The sequence below is a fragment of the Pongo abelii genome, chromosome 8 (assembly GCF_028885655.2).
Source record: "Pongo abelii isolate AG06213 chromosome 8, NHGRI_mPonAbe1-v2.0_pri, whole genome shotgun sequence".
Classification (NCBI taxonomy): domain Eukaryota; kingdom Metazoa; phylum Chordata; class Mammalia; order Primates; family Hominidae; genus Pongo; species Pongo abelii.
Genome location: NC_071993.2, coordinates 16,952,832 through 16,975,355, shown reverse-complemented (window position 1 = coordinate 16,975,355; position 22,524 = coordinate 16,952,832). Strand labels below are relative to the sequence as shown.

General features: G+C 39.6%; 1 protein-coding gene across 2 annotated transcripts in view; it reads left to right on the top strand.

Moving 5' to 3' along the window:
• The window catches only part of CUBN (cubilin), a 307,275-nt gene that overhangs the window by 266,600 nt on the left and 18,151 nt on the right, over positions 1-22,524 (top strand). For both annotated transcript variants that reach the window (XM_054522000.1, XM_024254068.2), the window contains one exon: positions 14,163-14,371. In XM_054522000.1, coding sequence (XP_054377975.1) covers positions 14,163-14,371 — 209 coding nt within the window. The remainder of the gene's footprint in view (positions 1-14,162; positions 14,372-22,524) is intronic.

Sequence of the window (22,524 nt, the reverse complement as noted above, 5' to 3'; positions counted from 1 at the left end):
CAAGACAGCAGGGGGACAGCACAGGAAGACAGATGGGGAAGATGCACCCTCAGGGACAAGCGGTGGCAGTGCCTTTGTGTCTGGAGTTGGTTCCTTCCAGTGGGTTCATGGTCTCGCTGACTTCAAGAATGAAGCCACGGACCTTCATGGTGAGTGTTACAGCTCTTAAAGTTGGCATGGACCCAAAGAGTGAGTGGTAGCAAGGTTTATTGTAAAGAGTGAAAGAACAAAGCTTCCACAGCATGGAAGGGGGCCCGAGAGGGTTGCTGCTGCTGGCTGGGGTGGTCAGCTTTTATTCCCTTATTGCCTCCTCCCATGTTCCATTTTTGTCCTATCAGAGTGCCCTTTTTTCAATCCTCCCTGCGATTGGGTAGTTTTAGGGTCCTGCTGATTGGTGCATTTTACAGAGTGCTGATTGGTGCATTTTACAATCCTCTTGCTAGCTACAGAGTACTGATTGGTGCGTTTTTACAGAGCGCTGATTGGTGCATTTTACAATCCTCTTGCTAGCTACAGAGTGCTGACTGGTGCATTTTACAATCCTCTTCTAAGACAGAAAAGTTCTCCAAGTCCCCACTTGATCCAGGAAGTCCAGCTGGCTTCACCTCTCACCTGGACCCAAAGCTCCCAGCCAGCCCCTGTTGCCCAGAGCACACATGCTGATGATGAGGGCCACTGTCTGCCTTCCTCCACCTAGGGTATTTGTCACATGAAGAATGAATCAGGTTGCATTAAGGTCAGTTCAGAGACCTTTGCTAAGAGACCAAGCAAAAATACCCAAGCACATATATAACAAGGACAGAATGAATTAGTCCAACAAATGTAGAAATACGGTCAGGTAGGCTGGGCGTGGTGGCTCACGCCTGTAATGCTGGCACTTTGGGAGGCCGAGGCAGGCAGATCACTTGAGGTCAGGAGTTCAAGACCAGCCTGGCCAACATGGTGAAACCCCGTCTCTACTAAAAATACAAAAAATTAGCCAGGCATGGTGGTGCATGCTTGCAAACCCAGCTACTTGGGAGGCTGAGGCAGGAGAATTGCTTGAACCCAGTAGGCAGAGGTTGCAGTGACCCGAGATCGCACCATTGCACTCCAGCCAGGGCAACAAGAGCATAACTCCGTCTCAAAAAAAAAAAAAGTCCGGGCATGGTGGCTTACATCTGTAATCCCAGCACTTTGGGAGGCCGAGGTGGGTGAATCACTTGAGGTTGGGAGTTCGAGGCCAGCCTGACCAACATGGAGAAACCCCGTCTCTACTAAAAATACAAAATTAGTCAGGCATGGTGGTACATGCCTTTAATCCCAGCTACTCGGGAGGCTGAGGCAGGAGAACTGCTTGAACCTGGGAGGTGGAGGTTGTGGTGAGCCGAGATTGTGCCCGGCCTGAGCAACAAGAACAAAAAACTCCATCTTAAAAAAAAAAAAAAAGAAAGAAATATGGCCAGATGGAAAGAGCTGATTGATGCATAATATCATTTCTTGGTGATATGGCTTTAGAAAAGCCCTATAATGTTTTGGAACTCAATTTTTATCTACTAAAAAACTGATCAGTTTGAAATATTACAACTGTTTATCTTTTAAGAATGTGATGGGGATAAAGCAGATAATTTCTAGAAAGCACCTTAGCTGTCAGAGTGAAAGACTCTATGTATTAGAAAGTAATATTGAAATCTCAAATTTTCAAGCCCCCCCGACCCTATTTCCAAGGTTGGGGGGTGGCTGAGGGTGGGGTGGGCAGGGATCATCATTCTCAACAGGACCACATCATGCTACAATGATTTCTTGTTCTTTCCTACCCACTTTGCAGTGATACCTAACTGTCAAATCCTAAAGTACATTTCGTAACCTAAATCTGAAATCAAAAGCTACATTCTGATTAAATCCTCAGGCCTTGCAGAGGCCTGGTGCACAATTGTTACTCCATCGATATTGTCCATATGAGTGATTTACAGAATAAATGGATAAATTGTGCCTACTTCAAAATCATATTTTATAATGAGATATAATAATATACCATATAGAACCCATTAGATTTTATCTAGATTCAACTCATTCTCAAAATTCAATCCTGGTTTATATAATTGTTGGGTAAGCTCTAAACAGGGAGGTAAATTGAATCACTTTCATCCTCAGAGAATTAGGAATACCAGATCACACTCAATATTTAGGTCATCTGTGTTTCTCGCCTGTGGGTTTTCGCCTGTTACCTTAACATCTGGAAAATGTCTCTCAATCACACTAAAGGAAGACAGTGGGAGTGGCAGGACGAAGTTGAGGGGGATGAAAAAGAAGGAAACAGAGAAGAAAGAAAGAAGGAGACGGAGAAAGCTGAAGAGAGTCTAGGGCCACAAAGATGGAAAACATGGTCACAACAAATGGAAAAAAAAATCGAACATGTCCAATTCAGACTTCTGCTTCTAGTTATTTTTAAGTTTCCCAGTTTTGTGTTAAATTTAAACTTTGTGAGGCATTCTAAAATAGCTAAACAATACAAGAATAAACTTAAAAATGCAATGGCATCAAAAATATATGTATGTGTCTCTAGGTACCTCTTGGCGGCCTGCTTGAAGTTGTCAGCTCACGTTACTGTTAGAAGTACAAATGTAATAAGGAAGTTGAATTATAACTGGAATAATTAGATAAATCACTGATCAAATAACTCTCAGTTTAGCAATAATGAGGGTATTGCTCGAAAGCAACCAAGGAATGTCATTTTTCTGGTTTCCTAATGTCATTTGCTCCCTGTGATGAAGTCAGAGAATGAGATGAGCTGAAACTGTAAACCCATTTAAAGAAAAACCCAACTAAGCTTATTTCCGCCCTTTTTAAGCCCTGTACCTTTTACTGGTGATTAGACTTATCTTGGGGGATGATATTAAAGGCAAGGTTATCTTCAGGTTATTCTCTGTGGGTTTTATGGGGAAAGGTTTTTTGCTGAGCTGAGAATGTGGGAACGGGATAAAGAAACCAACAAATGCTTAGTTCACCAAAACTTTACAAAAGCAAGTACACAGGAGTTAAATACCAAATCAGCAAGAAGAAAGGAAAGGTTCTTATTAAATATATTTCAACACTGGAGTCTTTGCCCCCACCGATGACTAGATTGCCACTCCTGGTCTTGAAGGGTGGGGCTGTCCTTGTGAAAATAAAACCAGATGGTATTGTGGAGACCAAACTAAGTGATAAAATTGGGTTAATGGTAAATTATAGGGTAACATTTTGAAAAACACTGAACGGAACAGGTGCTAGGAAGAAGCACTTATTCTGTGTAATCTAAAACACAAGACGCAACCTAGTTTTGTCGCAGGTAACTGGTTATTTTGGGTTAAATTATTTGTACCCATAAATTCCCTATAATAATCATCATCCTTACTCAGATCAGCCTGGCTTTGTTATAGCATTCCCAGGAACATAAAAACAAAATATATGCAGTCAGCAATAAAAATTTTAAAACATTCTTTTGTTATAAATAAATTGTTAGGAAATGTAATAGCGGGACCGTGTTCTTCTCTTCATTCTAATGTGTGAAAAGTCTGTTAACATTACATGGTAGCTGTACATTTTGCTCGCTCACAAGTAAAGACTTGTCAGGAAATCCCAGGGCATCGTGAAAATCACTGCCTGTCCCTGAGCCTGTGCCCTACCAGATGTAGCATGAGCTGCTTGATGTATATTACTTTATCTAATCCTCAGAGCTACCAGATGAGACAGGAATTATCCCATTTTACAAACGAAGAAAGAAGAATTTAAGAGATTAAGTAATTTGTCTGTGGTCCAAAGGGTTTGTAAGAGGTAAAGCCAAGCTTTGAACTAGGTTTGACTGTCCCCTAAACTCAACTCATGATTTTCTTAGTAAGCCTTCATTGCCTCTGTGGCAATTGATAAATATACCCAGGGATGTGGTGTGTGTGTGTGTGTGTGTGTGTGTGTGTGTGTGTGTGAGAGAGAGAGAGAGAGAGAGACGGAGTCTCCCTCTGTCACCAGGCTGGAGTGCAATGGCGCGATCTTGGCTTGCTGCAACCTCCTCCTCCCAGGTTCAAGCGATTCTCCTGCCTCAGCCCCCTGAGTAGCTGGGATTACAGGTGCATGCAACCACGCCCGGCTAATTTTTGTATTTTTTGTAGAGATGGGCTTTCACCATGTTGGTCAAGCTAATCTCGAACTCCTGACCTCATGATCCACCTGCCTCGGTCTCCCAAAGTGCTGGGATTACAGGCTTCAGCCACTGCGCCTGGCCCCCTGGGATGCTTTTTAACAGAAGTGTATGCAAAAGGGCACTGGAAGCACGAAAGAAGGGATCTATGGTACTTGGATGTTCAGTAGAAGAAAGGACACAGGATTGTTAGAGGATGCACCTTAGAGAATGTGAGTCCTGAATTATGGTGCAGTGGGTAAGAGGGTAAACGTGGAGTATCACATCCCAGATTCAAACTCAGTTTGTACATCTCAATGAGGTTGATCTTGGACAATTTACTTATCCACTCTGTGTCTTGATTTTTTTTATCTGTAAAAACAGTACACTAATGATAATGACCTTATAGGGTTCAGTGATTACATTAGAAAATACTTGTCACTCATTTCACATGCAAGAATTTTTAGCTATAAATAGTATTATTTTGGAAGGATAAGAAGGCATTCATTGGCCAGGCATGCTGGCTCACTCTTGTAATCCCAGCGCTTGGGAGGCTGAGGCGGGCTGATTACCTGAGGTCAGGAGTTTGAGACCAGCCTGGCCAACATGGTGAAACCCCATCTCTACTAAAGAATACAAAAATTAGCTGGGCATGGTGGCACGCACCTGTAGTCCCAGCTACTGGGGCAGCTGAAGCAGGAGAATCACTTGAACCTGGGAGGTGGAGGTTGCAGTGAGTGGAGATCACACCACTGCACTCCAGCCTGGGTGACAGAGTGAAACTCTATCTCAAAAAAAAAAAAAAGGCATTCATTGGGAAAATGGATAATCCATGGAGAAATAAAACACATGCACAAAGTTACAGGTGCATCCCATTTCAATGGATGCTGGCTAACATGAACACTGCTAATGCTTCGGGGCATAAGGCAGAGAACAATAGGTACTGAGAGAGGAGAGATATGCAAAGGTCAGACATGGAGGGCTCTGTATCATGTGCAAAGAGGAGCCAGTAATTGTTTTGAGCTGGAGAGTGCTATCATCTAGTCAAATTTATTTTAGAAAGCACATCCCAGCACCTGTAGGGATGATGCTTTGAAGCAGCATTTCAGGGAAAAAGTTTGAAAAGTATTGCAATAGTTTAGGCGTGGGATGATAAGAGCAGTGGTACCATGAAAATAAAGAGACTGAAAGGAAAAATCCTCAAGACAATGAATCAATAACACAGTGTTCCATTTGAGAGAAGTGGCTTGGGAAAAAGAAATAATAATGCTCCTAAGGTTTCTGGACAATATCTTGTGACACCACTATTCAAATAGAAAATTACTAAGAGAGGACAGTGCTTTGCAGAATGAAATAATAAAAATTTTGGGTTTTGTCTGGAGAATTTGGTGCCTTTAGGATATCCAGCTAGTGTTCAATAGGTAGTCAGATAAGAGAGAAGCTCGGTAGAAACATCTTGGCTAGAGTTTTGCTCTTTTTTATTTTGAAGCCATGTAATGTGGCACATATACATCTATAATTATTATATCTTTCTGGTGGATTGACTCATACCATTATGTAACAACGTTTTTAAATGCTTTTTGCCTTAATTTCTACTTGTTCTGATTTAGTGTAACTTCCATAGCTTTCTTTTGGTTCATATTTGCGTGATATATTTTTAAACCCTTTTATTTTCAACTTTTCTCTATCCTGAAGAATATATTTGGCTTTTGTTTGGCTGTGTCTTTCTGTTGGAGAATTTAATGTGTTTATATCTGATAAAATTACTAACATTATTAGTTTTAAATAGACCTTTGTACTATTTGTGTTTTGTTTGTCCCACCTCTTTTTATTTTCCTTTAACTATCTTTTCTTTTTAAAATTAATCCCTTTTTTATTACTCCCCTTTCGAAAGTATTATTTATAGATCCTGTTACTCCTGTTTCAGTAGTTACCTTAGAGATTACAGTATTCAACCTTAATATGTTAGAATCTAATTTAAAATTGATACTTTTATCGTGTTATAATCAATAATCAATCCAAGGACCTTGGAACATTTTAAACCCATTTACCCACTTCCTGTCTTTTATGCTATATATGCCAAGCATTTTAATTCTACACACATAATAGGTATGCAAAACATTTTTATTATTTTACACAATTATTAATAATGTAAAATTACCATTGCTATTATTTTTCTTTTCTTCCTGAAATTCTATGCTTCCATATGGGATTAATGTATTTCTTTTGGAAGACCTCTCTTCTGTGTTTCTTTTAATGGAGATCTTCTGGTAAAAAGTGTTCTTTGTTTTTGTTTTTCAAAAATGACTTGATTTTCTTAAATTTTGTGGGATTCTTTCTCTGAATATAGAGTTCTAGTTTGGCATTTATTTTCATTCAGGACTTTACAATGCTATTCCATCATGCTCTGGCTTGTATTATTTTGATTAGGAAGTCATGGCATTCTGTAACTGGGGACCCCCATCCCTCCTCTGGTCATCTCATTGTAGAGTACTGTTATTGTTGCTGTTGTTGTTATTTAATTTTATTTTAGCCATGCTGGTAGGTGTGTATTAATATCTCATGTGGTTTTAATTTGCCTTTCCCTAGTGGTGAACAATTTTCATGTGCTTTTTGTCATCTATATATCTATTCTCTGGTGAAATATCTATTTATATCTTTTGCCCATTTTCTAATTAAATTGTTTATTTTTCTACTGTTGGGTTTTGAGAACTTTTTATCTATTCTCAATTGATGATCCTTTGTCAGTATGTGGTTTGCAAATGTTATTTCCCAGTCTATATCTTGCCTTTTAATTTTCTTGCCTTATATTGGCCTTTGACTGAACAAAAGTTTTTAATTTTGAAGTTAAATTTGTTGACTTTTTCTTTTATAGATCATGTTTTTGGTACCAAATCTAAGAATTATTTGCCTACCCCAAGGTCACAGAGATTATTCTGCTGTTTTCTTTTAAAAGTTTTATGATTTTACATTTTTCATTTGTGTCTATGATCCATTTTGAGCTCATTTTGGTTTAGAAATGAGATTTAGGTGGAAGTCAGTTTTTTGCCTCTGGATGTCCAATTGCTCTAGCACCATTGGTTGAAAAGGCTGTCCTTCCTTCATTGAATTGCATTGGCACATTTGAAAAAAATCAGTTGGGCATATTTGTATGGGTCTGTTTCTGGGTTCTGTATTCTATTCCATTGATTATGTGTCTAACTCCTCACCAATATCACACTGTCTTGCTTACTATAGCTACATGGTAAGCCTTAATATCAGGTGGCGTGATTCCTCCCACTTCATTTTTCTTTGTGAAGTTGTTTTAGCTATTTCAAGTCCTGTGCCTTTCCATATAAATTTTAAAATAAAGGCTGGGTGCAGTGTCTCATGCCTGTAATCCCAGAGATTTGGGAGACCAAGGTGGGAGGATCTCTTGAGGACAGGAGTTCAAGACCGGCCCGGCCAATATAGCAAGACCCTGTCTTCACCAAAAATAACAAAATTAGTCAGGCATGGTGGCATTTGCCTGTGGTCCTAGCTAACTGGGAGGCTGAGGTAGGGGGATCCCTTGAGTCCAGGAGTTCAAAGTTGCAGTGAGCTGTGTTCACACTACTGCACTCCAGTCTGGGTGACAGAGCAAGACTCTATCCTAAAAAAAATAAATAAATAAAAATAAAAATAAGTTAAGCTTTTTGATGTTTGCAGAAAAACCTTGCTGAGATTTTTATAGGAATTGCATTAAATCTATGCATCAATTTGGGGAAAACTGATGTCTTTACTATGTTGAGTTTTCCAATCCATGAACATATATGTACCTAGACTTATTTAGGCCTTCTTTTATTTATTTCATTATTTTGTAATTTTCATCACATAAGCCTGTATATGCTTCATTAAGTATATACCTAAATATTTCATATTTTTGGAATGATTATAAATGGTATTTTTAAATTTTGGTCTCCACATGTTAATGGTTAGTATATTAAAATTTGATTGATTTTTGTGTATTGTTCCTTTTTCCTGAGTTCTTGCTGAACTCACATATTAGTTGTAAGAATGTTTTTCTATATTACTTGGGATTTTCTGCATCTAATAGTTACTTGCAAAAGTGGCAATTTTGTTTCTTCCTTTCCAGTCTCTCTCTATATTTTTTTCTTGCTTTGTTCTGGCAAGAATTCTAATACTATGCTGAGTTAGAGGGGTGTGTGAAATCAATATCATTGCCTTGTTCCTGATCTTAGGGAGAAAGCATTTAGTATTTCACCATTAGTTATGCTGTGAGCTGTAGGTTTTTGCAGATGGTTTTTATCAAGTCAAGAAATTTCTCCTCTATTCCTAGTTTGCCAAGAGTTTTTATGATGAATGTGTGTTGGATTTTGTCAAATCCTTTTTCAGCATCAACTGACATGATCATGTCATTTTGCTTAGTAAATTATTTTTTTAATTTCCGAGTTGGAAAGAATGATTCTCATAAAATGCCCTGGGGCTAATGATGTATACATAGAGCATTTTCAGTGATATCTAAATAATGCAAGATAAATTAAAAGATAATGATAAAATTTTCCTTCTCCTAAGTTCTTTATACAAGTATTGCTCTTTTTCTATTAACTATAGCTACTGATTAGCTTGCTGAAATTACCTTTCTTTTAGTAAATTACCATTCTTTTAGTTTTATGATTCCTAAATATTACCAGACTAAATACACATTTTAATTTAGATTAAGCTGGGTTTCAAATTAGGATAACTAAAGTGAGTCAAATTGAGTGAAGCTACTAAAAACAAACAAAACAATAAAAAACCTCATTACAAAAACTACTAATATTTTTTCTTGTATAACATAAATATTATACCTAAAGTATTATACACATCGGAGGTTAGGGAGTAAAATAATAAACACTGTTTACGTTTAGAGAAAAAGACAAAACAGGTTCATCTGAAACCTAGTTGAATGTTTTTACATGAATACACTGCTTTGGGGCAATTGTGTATCTGCAGCTTTATAAATCACAGTAAGGCTGATTCCAAAAAAGGATAATGCATTTCTAGCCCTGCATCCCTGGGTGGTAGAAAGGAAGCTGTCTAGGTGTGCTCGCATTTCCCTAAGGCACCAGCTTTAAATGTCTTTGTATTCTGCTTCCTGTAGTTTCCAGGAAAGCTTCCTTCAGCTGCAACCTAAAGCTACAGATGGCTTGCTGGAAACAGGAGAGCGCCTGAAGTCAAGCCAGTCTATCTGCTGCTACAGCACGCTGTGCACCTTCTCAGTAGTGGTCAACCAGAGACAGGCAGAGATACTATCCAGACAACCTCAAGAAAATGTCAGCCATATAGAATGTGAGCCACAAAAATGTCAATTCTCCAAATAACGATTTTAAAATGTATCTAACTCCACTGAAGCCTTCGAGATGTTTTATCTGAGAGAATGTAACTATTTTTTCCCTTATCAGATTGATCTTGGCTTAAGCTTCACTCTGAGGTTTAGTCACTGGAAGGTAATAATTCAGGATTCGGTTACTGACTTTTAATTAAGTAGATTTAGACTTGGATCTCACCCCTTATTATGGGGTTTTATTTCCAATATTTCTTTAGCCAAAACATGTATTTTCTCTGAAGAAATGGCTCTTCTGTGTAAGAGAGATATTTCCAATTCAGGGAAGAAAGTTAGAGTGACATTTGTTCTTGGACACATGGTGTGTCATCAGAGAGTGACTAACACACCTGATTGATGAGGCAGGTGCTGATGGATGAGAGCTGTCTAGGTGGCCCAAAAATGTGTGGTAATGAGGAAATGATGGATTGGTTATGCTAAACATATCAAGGTTAAGATGGCTTATACATTAAAAAAATGCAATTTCAAAATATCAGTATGGTAAATATATATGACTTTCTGATGCGTGGGAGTCTATTTCATAGTCACAGAGGTCGCCCTTGTTTATATTCCTCCACCATTGAAACACAGAAAGAGCAATGTGGCAATAGCTCCTTTTGGGAAAGAACCCTTCTTTGGTTAATATTGATCATTACATTTTCTCAAAGACATATACACTTCGATTTCATTTTGCATGGAGAAGTTTTGCTATTTTTAAGCACTAAAGTGGGGGAATTAGAGTAATTGCTATTCCCTGCACTACACAAATACCTCTTCACTCATGTAATACGATATTCCCTTCAAATATTTGACTATTTTGGCCAGGATTATCTCATGATAATTTTTCTCCATGTTCTTTATTCTGCGTGTATATTGTATGAATTGAACAATGAGCTCTATTATAGTTTGATAGCTCAAACAAGCTATTAATATTAGTGTGTGTATTAGTCTGCTATTACCATGACAGTGCTACATAACAAACCATCCAAAATTCAGTGTCTTATAATGAAAGCATTTGTTTTTATCACTTATGGGTCCACGGACTAGCTTGCCTGCCTCCGTTCCAAGCTGCGGGTTGGCTGTAGTTGGCTGTAAAGTTGAGTCTGGGTTCTAGTCTGCTCCACATGAATCCACTTTTTCTTTGAACCAGCAGTTACTCAGCGCATGATATCTTAGTGGATCACAGGAGCACAAAGTCCTAGACAACAATAAAAACAAGAACAAAACATAAGCACGTTTAAGGCGTCTGCTGCTTCATGACCACGAACACTCATTCTAAAGCAAGTCGTAGGGCCAAGCCTAACATCAAGTGCACAGAAAAATATACTCTCCATTTTAGTGCAGAGCAAAGAGAGAGACTGAGGAATTAAAAATCAGCCAGTTAAGCAGGGCATGGTGGCATGCACCTGTAAGCTGAGCTATTCAAGAGGCTGAGGTGGAAGGATTTGCTTGACCCCAAGAATACGAGACCAGCCTGGGCATCATAGCAAGTCCTCATCTAGAAGGAAGGAAGGAAGGAAGGAAGGGAAGGCGGGAGGGAGGGGAGGGGAGGGGAGGAGAGAGGAGGGGAAGGGAGGGGAAGAGAGATAGAGAGAAAGAAGAGAGAAAGAGAGAGAGAGAGAGAGAAAAGGAAAGGAAAGGAAGAAAAAAGAAAGAAGGAGTGAGGGAGGAAGAGAGGAAGGGAGGGAGGGAGGAAGGAAGGAAGGAAGGAAGGAAAGGAACAAGGATGGATCACCCAATTTACCACTCAATCCATGGCAAACACATCAGTGATTTAAGGATGCTTGTTCTGGGGTTCCCTGGAATGTGGGTGCACTGCCTTATGGCATTAGTCATAGCAGTAGTACTACATAATAAGTGTGTGTAATGGCATTCACTGGGCCCAAGTACAATTGCCATCTTGCCCTTATGAACTTATTAGTAACAATTAATAAACAAGTAGTGATAAATATAGCTTGAATGTTTAAAAATAACATTTAGTTTTTGAAGCTGATGATTAATAGAATAATGCCCAGCAACAGCATTTTCCTGTCTACCCACCTCCAACCCTTCAGCGCTCCTACCTGCAGCCCTCGCCACAGCAATGTCCTTTCACCTGGTCTCATCCCCTTCAGTCCCATTCCCTTACATATAAAATGCTGGTTCTGGATCAATTTTTAGATAAGACTTGATTAGCAAGTGCATCCTGATTCTACCACTTCTTTGATTAAAAATCTTTCAGCTGGATCCCATTAGCCACAGAACACAGTCTGACAGCCAAACTCTGTATAATCCAGCATTGAAGGCCCTCTATAGAAGACCCCATCCTGTTTTCCCAATCCTAGTTCTCATTATTCTCCTTCATGTGCCCTATTCTTTTCTCAGAGTTATGCTTGCCCATGCATATAATGTAAATTCTTGCCCATTTAGCCTTGGATCAAGAGATTCTTTCAGGCTGGAATTGCCAATGCCAATTCCATTTCTACATGGTTTTATTCTATTTATGCTTCAAGACCCAGATCCAAATCACCTCCTCCTTGGAACGGTTGAGATCCTCATAGCCCAAAGTAATCTTCATCTTTTTGCAAAATTATAAGACTTTTCTGCCTCTTTTACTGAACCTATCATTTTCTAAATTGCGTCATCATTATTTATCTGTGTCTTACTACTAATGGACTATCATTTATCTTTTTCTACTTAAGTACTAAATATACTTTCTTGAATATTAAAACAATATGTAATAAATAAATTTATCAATCCATTCATACCCTCAGTCATTGTTCTTCTGTACTATGCATGCCAATATAAGCTTAAGTGGTTTCCTTAAGTGAGTCAGTTCACACTGGAATCAAAGCTGCTCAAACTCCACAAACTCCAACCCTCTCTTTAGTTCGCAGGCCCATTTCAGATGAGCAGAATCATTAGCAACACATGGTGAAGCACTGCGTATTGCTTACGTTTCAGAATAATTTTGTCGTAGATGCGTTCTGTGAATATATCAGGGACTGGGCCTTTGGAAGCATTTCAACTTTGGGAAATGTCTGACTGTGCAAATACTCTATAGTTTCACCTGACTTAGAAGCTATGGACAGGCCAAGCCTGACCTACTAAGTAATGTACCTGTAACAAAAATCACCCTGCACGTTTGCTATCCGTTAGATTTACAGACAGAGTTCAGGAGAGCCACCATTGTTCATGTTTACTGCCAAGGTCCAAGTACAAAATATTAGCACCCCCTAATGTTGAAAACAGTCTTTTCACCGTGAGCAGAAAATGGAATGAGAAAAATAGACTGAAGGCCAATCCCAGTGAAGTTTAACTTTGGAACTAGCCATGACCTATATTTGTGTAGAATGCAAACTTTACAGACATTAGTTTCAGCACCAATTTAATCCCTGTTCCTACTAGGGCTATTTTGAGCTTATTTCATCCTCACCATTTCTTTCAAAATTATCAATAAATTGTTCATCCCTTTATGCTCTTCTTAAATCATTTCTGAGCTATCTGCTTAAGCCATGGAGTAGACAAAACTAAATCTTATGTTCGGAGGATTTTTTTTTTGTATTCTTTTATGGTAGACCTTTTAATCATCTTGAGATTATTCTTTATCTCTCCTTTGTATTTTTATTCTGAATTATAAAATTTTTATCTCAAAGAAGGCCTTTTTCTTCTATAAAGATTTTTTCCTTTAGCTTCTCATGTTTTGGAAAAGAAAAAGTTAAATATAGAGTGTGGCTGAATATAAACTGGACTGCAGTGTTAAATGCCTCTCAGCCTCTTTCTCTCACACTATGTAAATAAAAGATTTGTTGGCAGCAATTTTCTTGGTTTGTTGGGTAAATTCTTCATAAATTCAGTTTTCAGTCTGACAGTGTTCATAAAAGTGGAACATAAAAGTAAAACATATGCACATTTTCCACCAGTTTTATTATGCAAAATACTTGATTTTATATAAAACTGGATTTTTCAAGGCTAGGAAAGTCTTCAATAAATCACATCAGCAATCCCAAAAACGTATATAGAACCCTATGTGTTTTCCCACTTCTTTCAGCAACTCTGTGAGTAAGAAGGAGACACCTGAAGGCTCTGTTATGGAAGCAAAGAGGGAGGGAGGGAAAGATAGAGTGAGGGAGGGAAAGATAGAGTGAGGGAGGGAAAGATAGAGGGAGAGAGGGAAAGATAGAGTGAGGGAGGGAAAGATGGAGGGAGGGAAAGATAGAGTGAGGAAGGGAAAGATAGAGGGAGGGAGGGAAAGATAGAGTGAGGGAGAGAAAGATAGAAGGAGGGAGGGAAAGATTGAGGGAGGGAAAGATAGAGTGAGGGAGGGAAAGATAGAGTGAGGGAGGGAAAGATGGAGGGAGGGAGGGAAAGATAGAGGGAGGTTAGGGAAAGATGGAGGGAGGGAAAGATAGAGGGAGGGAGGGAAAGATAGAGGGAGGGAGGGAAAGATAGAGGGAGGGAGGGAAAGATGGAGGGAGGGAAAGATGGAGGGAGGGAAGGAGGGAGGGACGAGGCAGGGTGGGGGGAAGGAAGGAAGAAAAGAAAGGAGGGAGGAAGGAAAGGTGGGAGCCCAGGAGGCAATGATCTGATCATGTTCTCAGAGTGTGACAGAAAATGGAAACTATGTTCTTTTTAAAAACCCTCCATGTACAATGTAAGGTCGGTTCTGTTTGGTCTGCATAGTGATGTGTCTTTGTTTTAATGCAGGGCCTCAGCAAGGATGTGGTGGTTATCTGACAGGCTCGAATAATACCTTTGCCTCTCCTGATTCTGATTCGAATGGAATGTATGACAAGAATTTAAACTGTGTATGGATCATAATTGCACCTGTAAACAAAGTAATTCACCTCACCTTCAATACATTTGCTCTGGAGGCAGCAAGTACTAGGCAAAGATGCCTTTATGATTATGTAAAGGTAAGGCTGTTTTATTTTTTTAACAGAGTCTACTCATCCCAGACTCTAATATAGTGTATTCCAGTTTATATCATTACAGGAAGTCCTGAAAATTGTGAGTACAGGTGCTACTTCTTTTTAAAATGACCTATTCTTCAGTGATGCTACCTTTAATATTATAGATGTTCTATCTTCATATCAAATTAATCTTTAATATGGGTGACTCAAATATTTTGTGTGACTAGCTTCCAACATCAGCATTTAAATCTCCTATTCATCAATGTCTTGCAAGAGACGATCTATAGGAAGGTCGGTTTTCTGGAGAGAGATATTCAAAGGACCTTTGGCAAATCCTAAAATAAACAATGTCAGTGACACAAATAATCACCTCTTAATTTGTCTATTTCTTAGGCTTATAGATTTGCTTATCACATTATGTTTAGATATTAAAATGGTTGTGAAATCCCATTAAAAGTAAATAAAGGCTGGGCACAGTGGCTCATGCCTGTAATTCCAGCAATTTGGGAGGCTGAGGTGGGAGGATCACTTGAGGCCAGGAGTTTGAGACCAGCCTGGCCAACATGGTGAAACCCTGTCTCTACTAAAGATACAAAAAATTAGCCGGGTGTGGCAGCGGGCGCCTGTAGTCCCAGCTCCTCTGGAGACTGAGGCAGGAGACTCGCTTGAACCCGGGAGGTGGAGGTTGCAGTGAGCTGAGATCTTGCCACTGCACTCCAGCCTGGGTGGCAGAGCAAGACTCCATCTCAAAAATAAATAAATAAATAAAATAAAAAAGTAAATCAAGAAACTTCTGTTCAATTTTTAATGACTCTTTAATATTAAATTATTATACCTATCAGGTTATATGGGTTCAGATTACAAGTGTTAAGTAGCATCAATCAATATTTGCTACTGCACTCTCAGGGGAAAAATAAAAAGTATGGCAAGATTTATATTTATGAGGAGCTTAAGTCTGATTAGAAAATTATGGGATGATACATGCAAATTAAGAATGCATAATTCAGGGTAGTCAGCATTTAAGCGCTAATGAATGCATTCGATGCAGGCTTGAAGCAATGAGCAAGCTTGAAAGGAAAGAAAGTTTGTGAAACTGGCATGATCAAGAAAGACTTCACAGAGCAAGGGAAAACTTACTCAGGACAGGAAAGAATTCAGGCAAGGTGAACATTTTCAAAAAGGCATAGAACTTGATATGTGCATGTTCTCGAAAGAGTAAAGAGGCTGGCTGTATTGAAGCAGAATAGTGCTAAAGAGTAGCAAGAAATGAGATGGCCTACATAGAGAAATACAGAGATTACAAAGGATCCTGAAAGTCAAACTAATGACTCTGTGTGGGTGAAAATAAGGAGTGGTTGAAGGTTTTCCAATGAGTGATGTGACAACAGCAGTAGCTAGGGAAGACTAACCTGAAATCAGCAGCTGTGGGAACTGGAAGGAGAGGAGGCTGGGAGGGCTCCAGAGAGAGGTCCCTCCTAGGTGAGAAGGTCAGTCTTAGACCTGGATCAGGTGTGCAGCCATGGCAGCGATGGCAAGAGGGGTGCAAGAGAAACTTAAGTTCTAGGATTGCAATAAACTTTAAAGAAAATTATTTTAAAAGAGAAGTAAGGAAAATCTGTGGAGGGAATACCCATTTGAGCACTTAATTATATGCTTATGTTTTTACTATGAAAAGGGCTAAGGCTTGGAGACCAGAAAAATAACAGTGTGGTTTTGGTGAAAGCAAGACAGACAAGTGAGACTGCAGTGGGCAGAGAATGGAATGGGGCTTCAGTGAGAAGACAGCTCCATGAATAGAGAGGATGCAGCAAAGAGCCTTCCTTCCATCAGGAGAAAGGATGCTTTCTTAGAGGGAGTCAGCATGGATTCCAGAGAGTCAGGCTCTCAGCTCCAGGAAAGGTACCCAGGGAGGCAGTTGGAGAAAGCAAAAGGGGCAGGAAAAGAACAGATGCGTCATGAAAAAATAAATGTGAAGCCCAGGAATAGTGTAGTATCCCTGAAGTCAAGGGGCAGGGGGATTCTTTTACAAAGCATAGGTGGTCAGTACTATTAAATTGTAAAGTAGAGGCCAAGAAGGGAAAGATGAAGAACAGCCTCATTGCACTGGATGACAACCATTTTAATAAAGTATTGGCACAGAAGCTGGATCAGAGGAGTTCATGAAAGACTAAAGATAGCAAGGAATGTCAATTCCGGTTTAATTCTCCTTTCCTAAAATGAGACCTGTCCGGCCGGGTGCGGTGACTCACATCTGTAATCCCAGCACTTTGGGATGCAGCGGTAGGCAGATTGCTTGAGCTCAAGAGTTTGAGACAAGCCCTGGCAACATAGTGAGACCCCGTCTCTACAAAAAAATTACCTGGGTGTGGTGGTGTGCACCTATGGTACCAGCTTCTCGGGAGACTGAGGTGGAACCCAGAAGGTATAAGCTGCAGTGAGTCGTGATTGCATCACTGCAAACCAGCCTGGGCAACAGAGTGAGATACTTTCGCCAAAAAAAAAAAAAAAAAAAAAAAAAAGAAAGGCTGGGAGAGACCAAAATGACTAGAGCAGTCCTAAAGCTGAATTCAAAACTGTTTGAGAGCTCCCCTGGCTTTTCAGAAAGGTAATAAGGTTTAGAGACAGACAGTATGGGGACTCTAACCCAATTTTGCTGTCAGACAAATTTCCTAATCTCCCCGACTCCTCATCATTTCATCAATTTTTCTTTAAATCACATAATAGTACCTACCGTGAAAGGCAGTTTTGAGGACTAGAGTGTTTAGCACTGTGCCTGATGTACATTGTAAACAAATTTACCTCCTTTTTTTTCCCCCTTGGAGTAATTCCAAATAGGCATGAGCACTACGGAATTTCTTTTTCTTAAAAACTAAAAATAATGGATTTGCATATAAAATTACAATTTTAAATTCTTATAGAATGTTTTGAGTATGACCCTGCTAGGAGAGTTGATTGGATTTACTCTCAAGATCCGTTTTTATGGAGTGTGATTTGATAATGTCATCAAAACAGCCTGTCATTGTCTGAATTTCCGCAATTCATTCAGGCCAGAAACCGCAATATCAAAAACAAGGAGTTATTTTCTTGCTTCAAAATAAAATATTGTTTTTTTCAAATAAATTCTGTTCAGAACTATTCTTGATTTCCCCCTTGAAAAAGCAATTTCCTTCCATTGGCAACGTTTCCAACTACCAGTAAACTGGCAGATCAAAGAATAGCCCTTGGAATGTGGAGCTTGGTGCTTTCTTTATTAAAGAGATTTTTCTGTAATAGATGGGACATTTGATTCCTTTTAGATTTTTTTTTTTAGAGATTATAATCAAATGACTTTTTAGAAAAGCTAATTTAACTGAACTCTGTGGTAGATATACAAGTAAAATCATACCAATTCCATTATTCATTCATAATTCTATCATGATTGTTTGTGAAAGGGTTGACTTGGGGAGTAATTACGGTAACTGAATCACCTAGTGAATTGTGCATGTCACTGAGCGGTCTCTGTTGAAATCCACATCGCATCCATTGCAGAAGGAGTTACTTGGCAAGGGTATGTGCCAGGTCCTGTACCAGCATCACTGGAGATGTAGAGAGTTAAAGACATATCTTGAAGAGTTCTAGCTTCTTGAAGAGCTGCTAGTAAAGTGTAGGAGACTGACATGTAAACAAAAAACATACATTTAAATAATTACATTTAAAGTACAAATAAATACATTTTTTTTTTGAGATGGAGTCTCGCTTTTTCGCCCAGGCTGGACTGCAGTGGTGCAATCTCGGCTCACTGCAAGCTCTGTCTCCCAGGTTCACGCCATTCTCCTGCCTCAGCCTCCTGAGTAGCTGGGACTACAGGTGCCCACCACCACGCCCAGCTAATTTTTTGTATTTTTAGTAGAGATGGAGTTTCACTGTGTTAGCCAAGATGGTCTCGATCTCCTGAACTTGTGATCCGCCCGCCTCAGCCTCCCAAAGTGCTGGGATTACAGGCATGAGCCACCGCGCCCGGCCAAAATACATTTAAATAATGGACATTTTTTTCACATTGTATAACATGTTGTATAACATGACAAAAATCATAAATAGAAACAACATAGAAGGGCAGAGCAGAAGAGGCTCTGATTGGCTTTGTTTTGGCTAGGAAAGCCTTTCTAGAGGGTGATGGCTGAGCTGGGATTTACAAAATGAACAGAAACTCACTCCCTTTTGTTATCCTTTACAAAACTGAGAGGAGCATGAACCTAGCTGACTTTTTCTGCCAGGAAGTATGGAACCAGCAGAGAGATGTCCTCATCCTAACATTGCCCAGTTTTTCCTCAACCCCATCGGTGCCCCTTTTCTTTTTGTTTTTCTTTCTTTTTTTTTTGAGACAGAGTTTCTCTCTTGTCACCCAGGCTTGAGTGCAATGGTGCGATATTGGCTCACTGCAACCTCTGCCTCCCGAGTTCAAGTGATTCTCCTCCTTCAGCCTCCCAAGTTGCTGGGATTACAGACATGCACCACCATGCCCAGCTAATTTTTGTATTTTTAGTAGAGACGGGGTTTCACCATGTTGGCCAGGCTGGTCTCGAACTCCTGACCTTAGGTGATCCACCTACCTTGGCCTCCCAAAGTGCTGGGATTACAGGTGTCACTGCCCCTTTTCATAGCCAATATTTTGTAATCCTTCCTTTCCCACCTGAAGTGAATGTCATCTATGCTATAACCTACCCATAATGTAATTTCAGAAAATCACTATACTATCCCAAAGGCAATGAAAAGGAGAAATAAAAGGGAAGTATATAAAATAGTGTGTCTTCGCATATGTAAGTACTCTAACACTGCTACACAAAGTCACATAATAAAATAGATTCCTTTTATATGTAGAATGGTGGTGAATAAAAGTATAAATGTAAACAAATACGGGTGGGTTGTATTTGCAACCCACATGCCAATAGCGGCATCACCATCTGCAACGTAAGTTCCCAAAATGGTGGAAAAACTCAAAACAAACATTTCTAAACCAAACAAAGTACAGTCTTCCCTCAGCTTACACAATAATTGCATTTCTGGAAATTTGGTGCATATCAAATCTGTGCAAAAATATTTTTGTGTTTATATATAAAATGGACTTAGGTTCTGGGATCAAATAATTATAAGCAAGTTTTTTTTTTTTACACAAATGTCTGACAGGACATTCAAAAGTTAGGTGGGACAAACATCTTCACTTTGCAAAACTGTCCTGTGAATTACTAAATGCCAGTTATAGGCCCAAATTATAGTGATGACCCAAAAACCACCACACTTGTGCAAAACACTCCCTACAGGGTGGTACTGATCTCATTGAGAAGGTCTGACTTAATGCACCAGGCTTAACCATTCGCTCTGTGTCAGACACTGGAGCTGAGGACGGGCTGTCCATCTTTGGGGAGAGGATCAGCAGTCTATGGAAGACATCACGTTCCTATGCACATGAGTTCATATCTACTATTCATTCATTCTTTCATTCAATTCAGTGTTAATTAGCATACCTACTATATTCTAGGCATTGCTCCAAGAACTAGAAGAGAACATCGAGATTTTAGAAAACAATACTAGGAAAACTCCTGCTCTTGTAGAGCTGATTCTAATCATTGCTTCTTTGTGGCTTTTTCCCAGACATCTGAGACTAGTATAACTTTTTTCTCCAGAAGATTCTGAAATGGGTCAGAGTTTAGCCCCAAACCCGAAAAGTCACTCTATTCTTCTTCCCATAGTAAATTATGCCCTGGCATGTTGCCCAGCAGACCTCATCAGAGGTTCTGCAATAAGATCAAAGAATTCATGAAGATACTCTAAGATTCTGCTCCCAGTAAGAATATCAAAATCCTCTTGTGATCAAATTCCCAGGAAAATATTAAAAGATAAAGTCCTAAGGATATTAATGTATGAAATTATTACATTTGAAAAGAATTATAGTCCAATATCAAAGTCTATTGCCCTTGTGCATTAAAAGTTCATAGAAATTAAAATCCCAAAATTTTCTTTCCCAGTTTTTCTAACTGCTCAAGTCAATAGCTGGGTGAAATGTGGGATTTTGCCGTGGTTGTAGCAGAGCCTGCCTGCCACTAAGTTATTTGTACAATGCCTTCAGGATCTTTAGCAGATTCTAAAACTATCAGATTTCTAAAAGTTGAGAAAATATAACATTCTTCTCAGCACTTACCCGCATCCACAAGACTTAGAACGTAATTCAAGCTCCAGGTCCATCGCAGTTGTGCCAGGAAATGTTTGCTCCCAGAATGTGGCCCATAGCTGCATGTAATGGTGTAGATCCTAAAGGCACCATTTATATCCCAGTTTATATATGATTCCCCCTCCTCATCATTGGATAGGGCACCCCCTGCAATGCACTGTAGGGCAACCTGGCAAAAGTCTGTAGTGAAGATTTAGTGTTATCAGAGAATAAGAGAGCAGATAGAGATCTTGGGTTTGACGCAGAGGAGTTTAGAGCCTCCTATGTCAGTTATCCCGAGGCCACAAGCTATTTCAACTCACTTAGGAGAAATCTTACTGTGGCAATGAATGAACTAACATAAGACCAGCCTGGGGCCAGGCATGCATGTCATTTCCTTCCATCCAGCCCTGGCTTCTGCCTCCTACCTTCCTTCACATTTACCAGTTATCCATTTAAAACCCAAATCTGATCTTACATCACGGAGGATCGGATCCAGACTCCTTGGATGAAATGTATGGAACTTCACAGCTTTGTTTGTTGGACTTCATCATTTCTCCTGTTCTCTCACCCTAGCCTCCAGGGCCAATGAAGGGGGTCGGAAGTTGTTGACACGTGCCATGCATTTCACACTTTCGTGGCCTGGCATTTATGTCTGTCTGTCTGGGATACCCTTCCTGTTTTGTAGGTCTGGAAGGTCTTTTTTTTTTTTTTTTTGAGACAGAGTTTTGCTCTTGTTGCCCAGGCTGGAGTGCAGTGGTACGATCTCGGCTCACTGCAACCTCTGCCTCCCGGGTTCAAGCAATTCTCCTGCCTCAGCCTCCCAAGTAGCTGGGATTACAGGCATGCGCCACCACGTCTGGCTAATTTTGTACTTTTAATAGAGATGGAGTTTCTCCATGTTGGTCAGGCTGGTCTCGAACTCCTGACCTCAGGCGATCCGCCCGCCTCAACCTCCCAAAGTGCTAGGATTACAGGGATGAGCCACCACGCCCGGCAGGTCTGGAAGGTCTCTACTTCCATTTAAGGACCAACCCGAATGTCTGTCTCCGTCATGTGGGTTCTCATGATACACTCCCATTCTTTTATTGTAGCACTTATTTTTCTCTGTTTTGTATATAATTTATATACACACATATATTTATGTGTATGCATATATAGTGTACGTGCATATATACACAGATATATGTATTTGTATATTTAATTTGTAGACCTTTACTCTCCTTTGTTCGTGAGGGGGTCTTATGTCTTGAAGGTCTAGAAAGGGCTTTATACGTCCTTGTATGCATGGGATCTAGCACAGAGGCCTAGCACTCAGGTCCCAGAATAAAAATGCTTGCTAATATAAATGTGATCATAAAGACAGCAATGATTATCATGAAATTTTAACTTGTTTACTAGAAAAAGTGCATGACCTAAAACTTGGCAAATGTGCTCTTCCATGAAACAAAGGGGTGAAGATTAGAAAACTCGAGTTTCATCTGATTCTGAATTAACTAAAATCATGTTTAAGTTGGAAAGACAGTGCCATCTAGTGGTGCATTTCTTTTTCTTTGCCAATGACTGGTTTTAGGCATTCCTGTCTTACATAATCCTAGCACTTGAGAATAATGTCAGTGGTCATCGTCATGGCTGTTCTGAGGCCTTGAACACATCATAGCTCTGTTATGAATTTAATATTTGGAGTTAGATACACACAGACACTCATTTTAGAAACACAATGAAGACTACTCAGAAGAAAATGTTTCCTAGTTATTTGTTTCAGAGAAATCCAAGCACCCACTATTTCAATGGATGTTTCTAGAAGGGTGCCATGGTTGGGAATTGTTCTGGGTGCTGGCGACACCACAATGAAGAAGTCAGACAGAGTCTCTGTCTCCCCACCCGTGAGACTTACATCCTTTTTGGGAAAGAGACCGGACAAAGTAAATAAACAATAAATAAGATCAGTTTTGATTATAATAGGAAAATA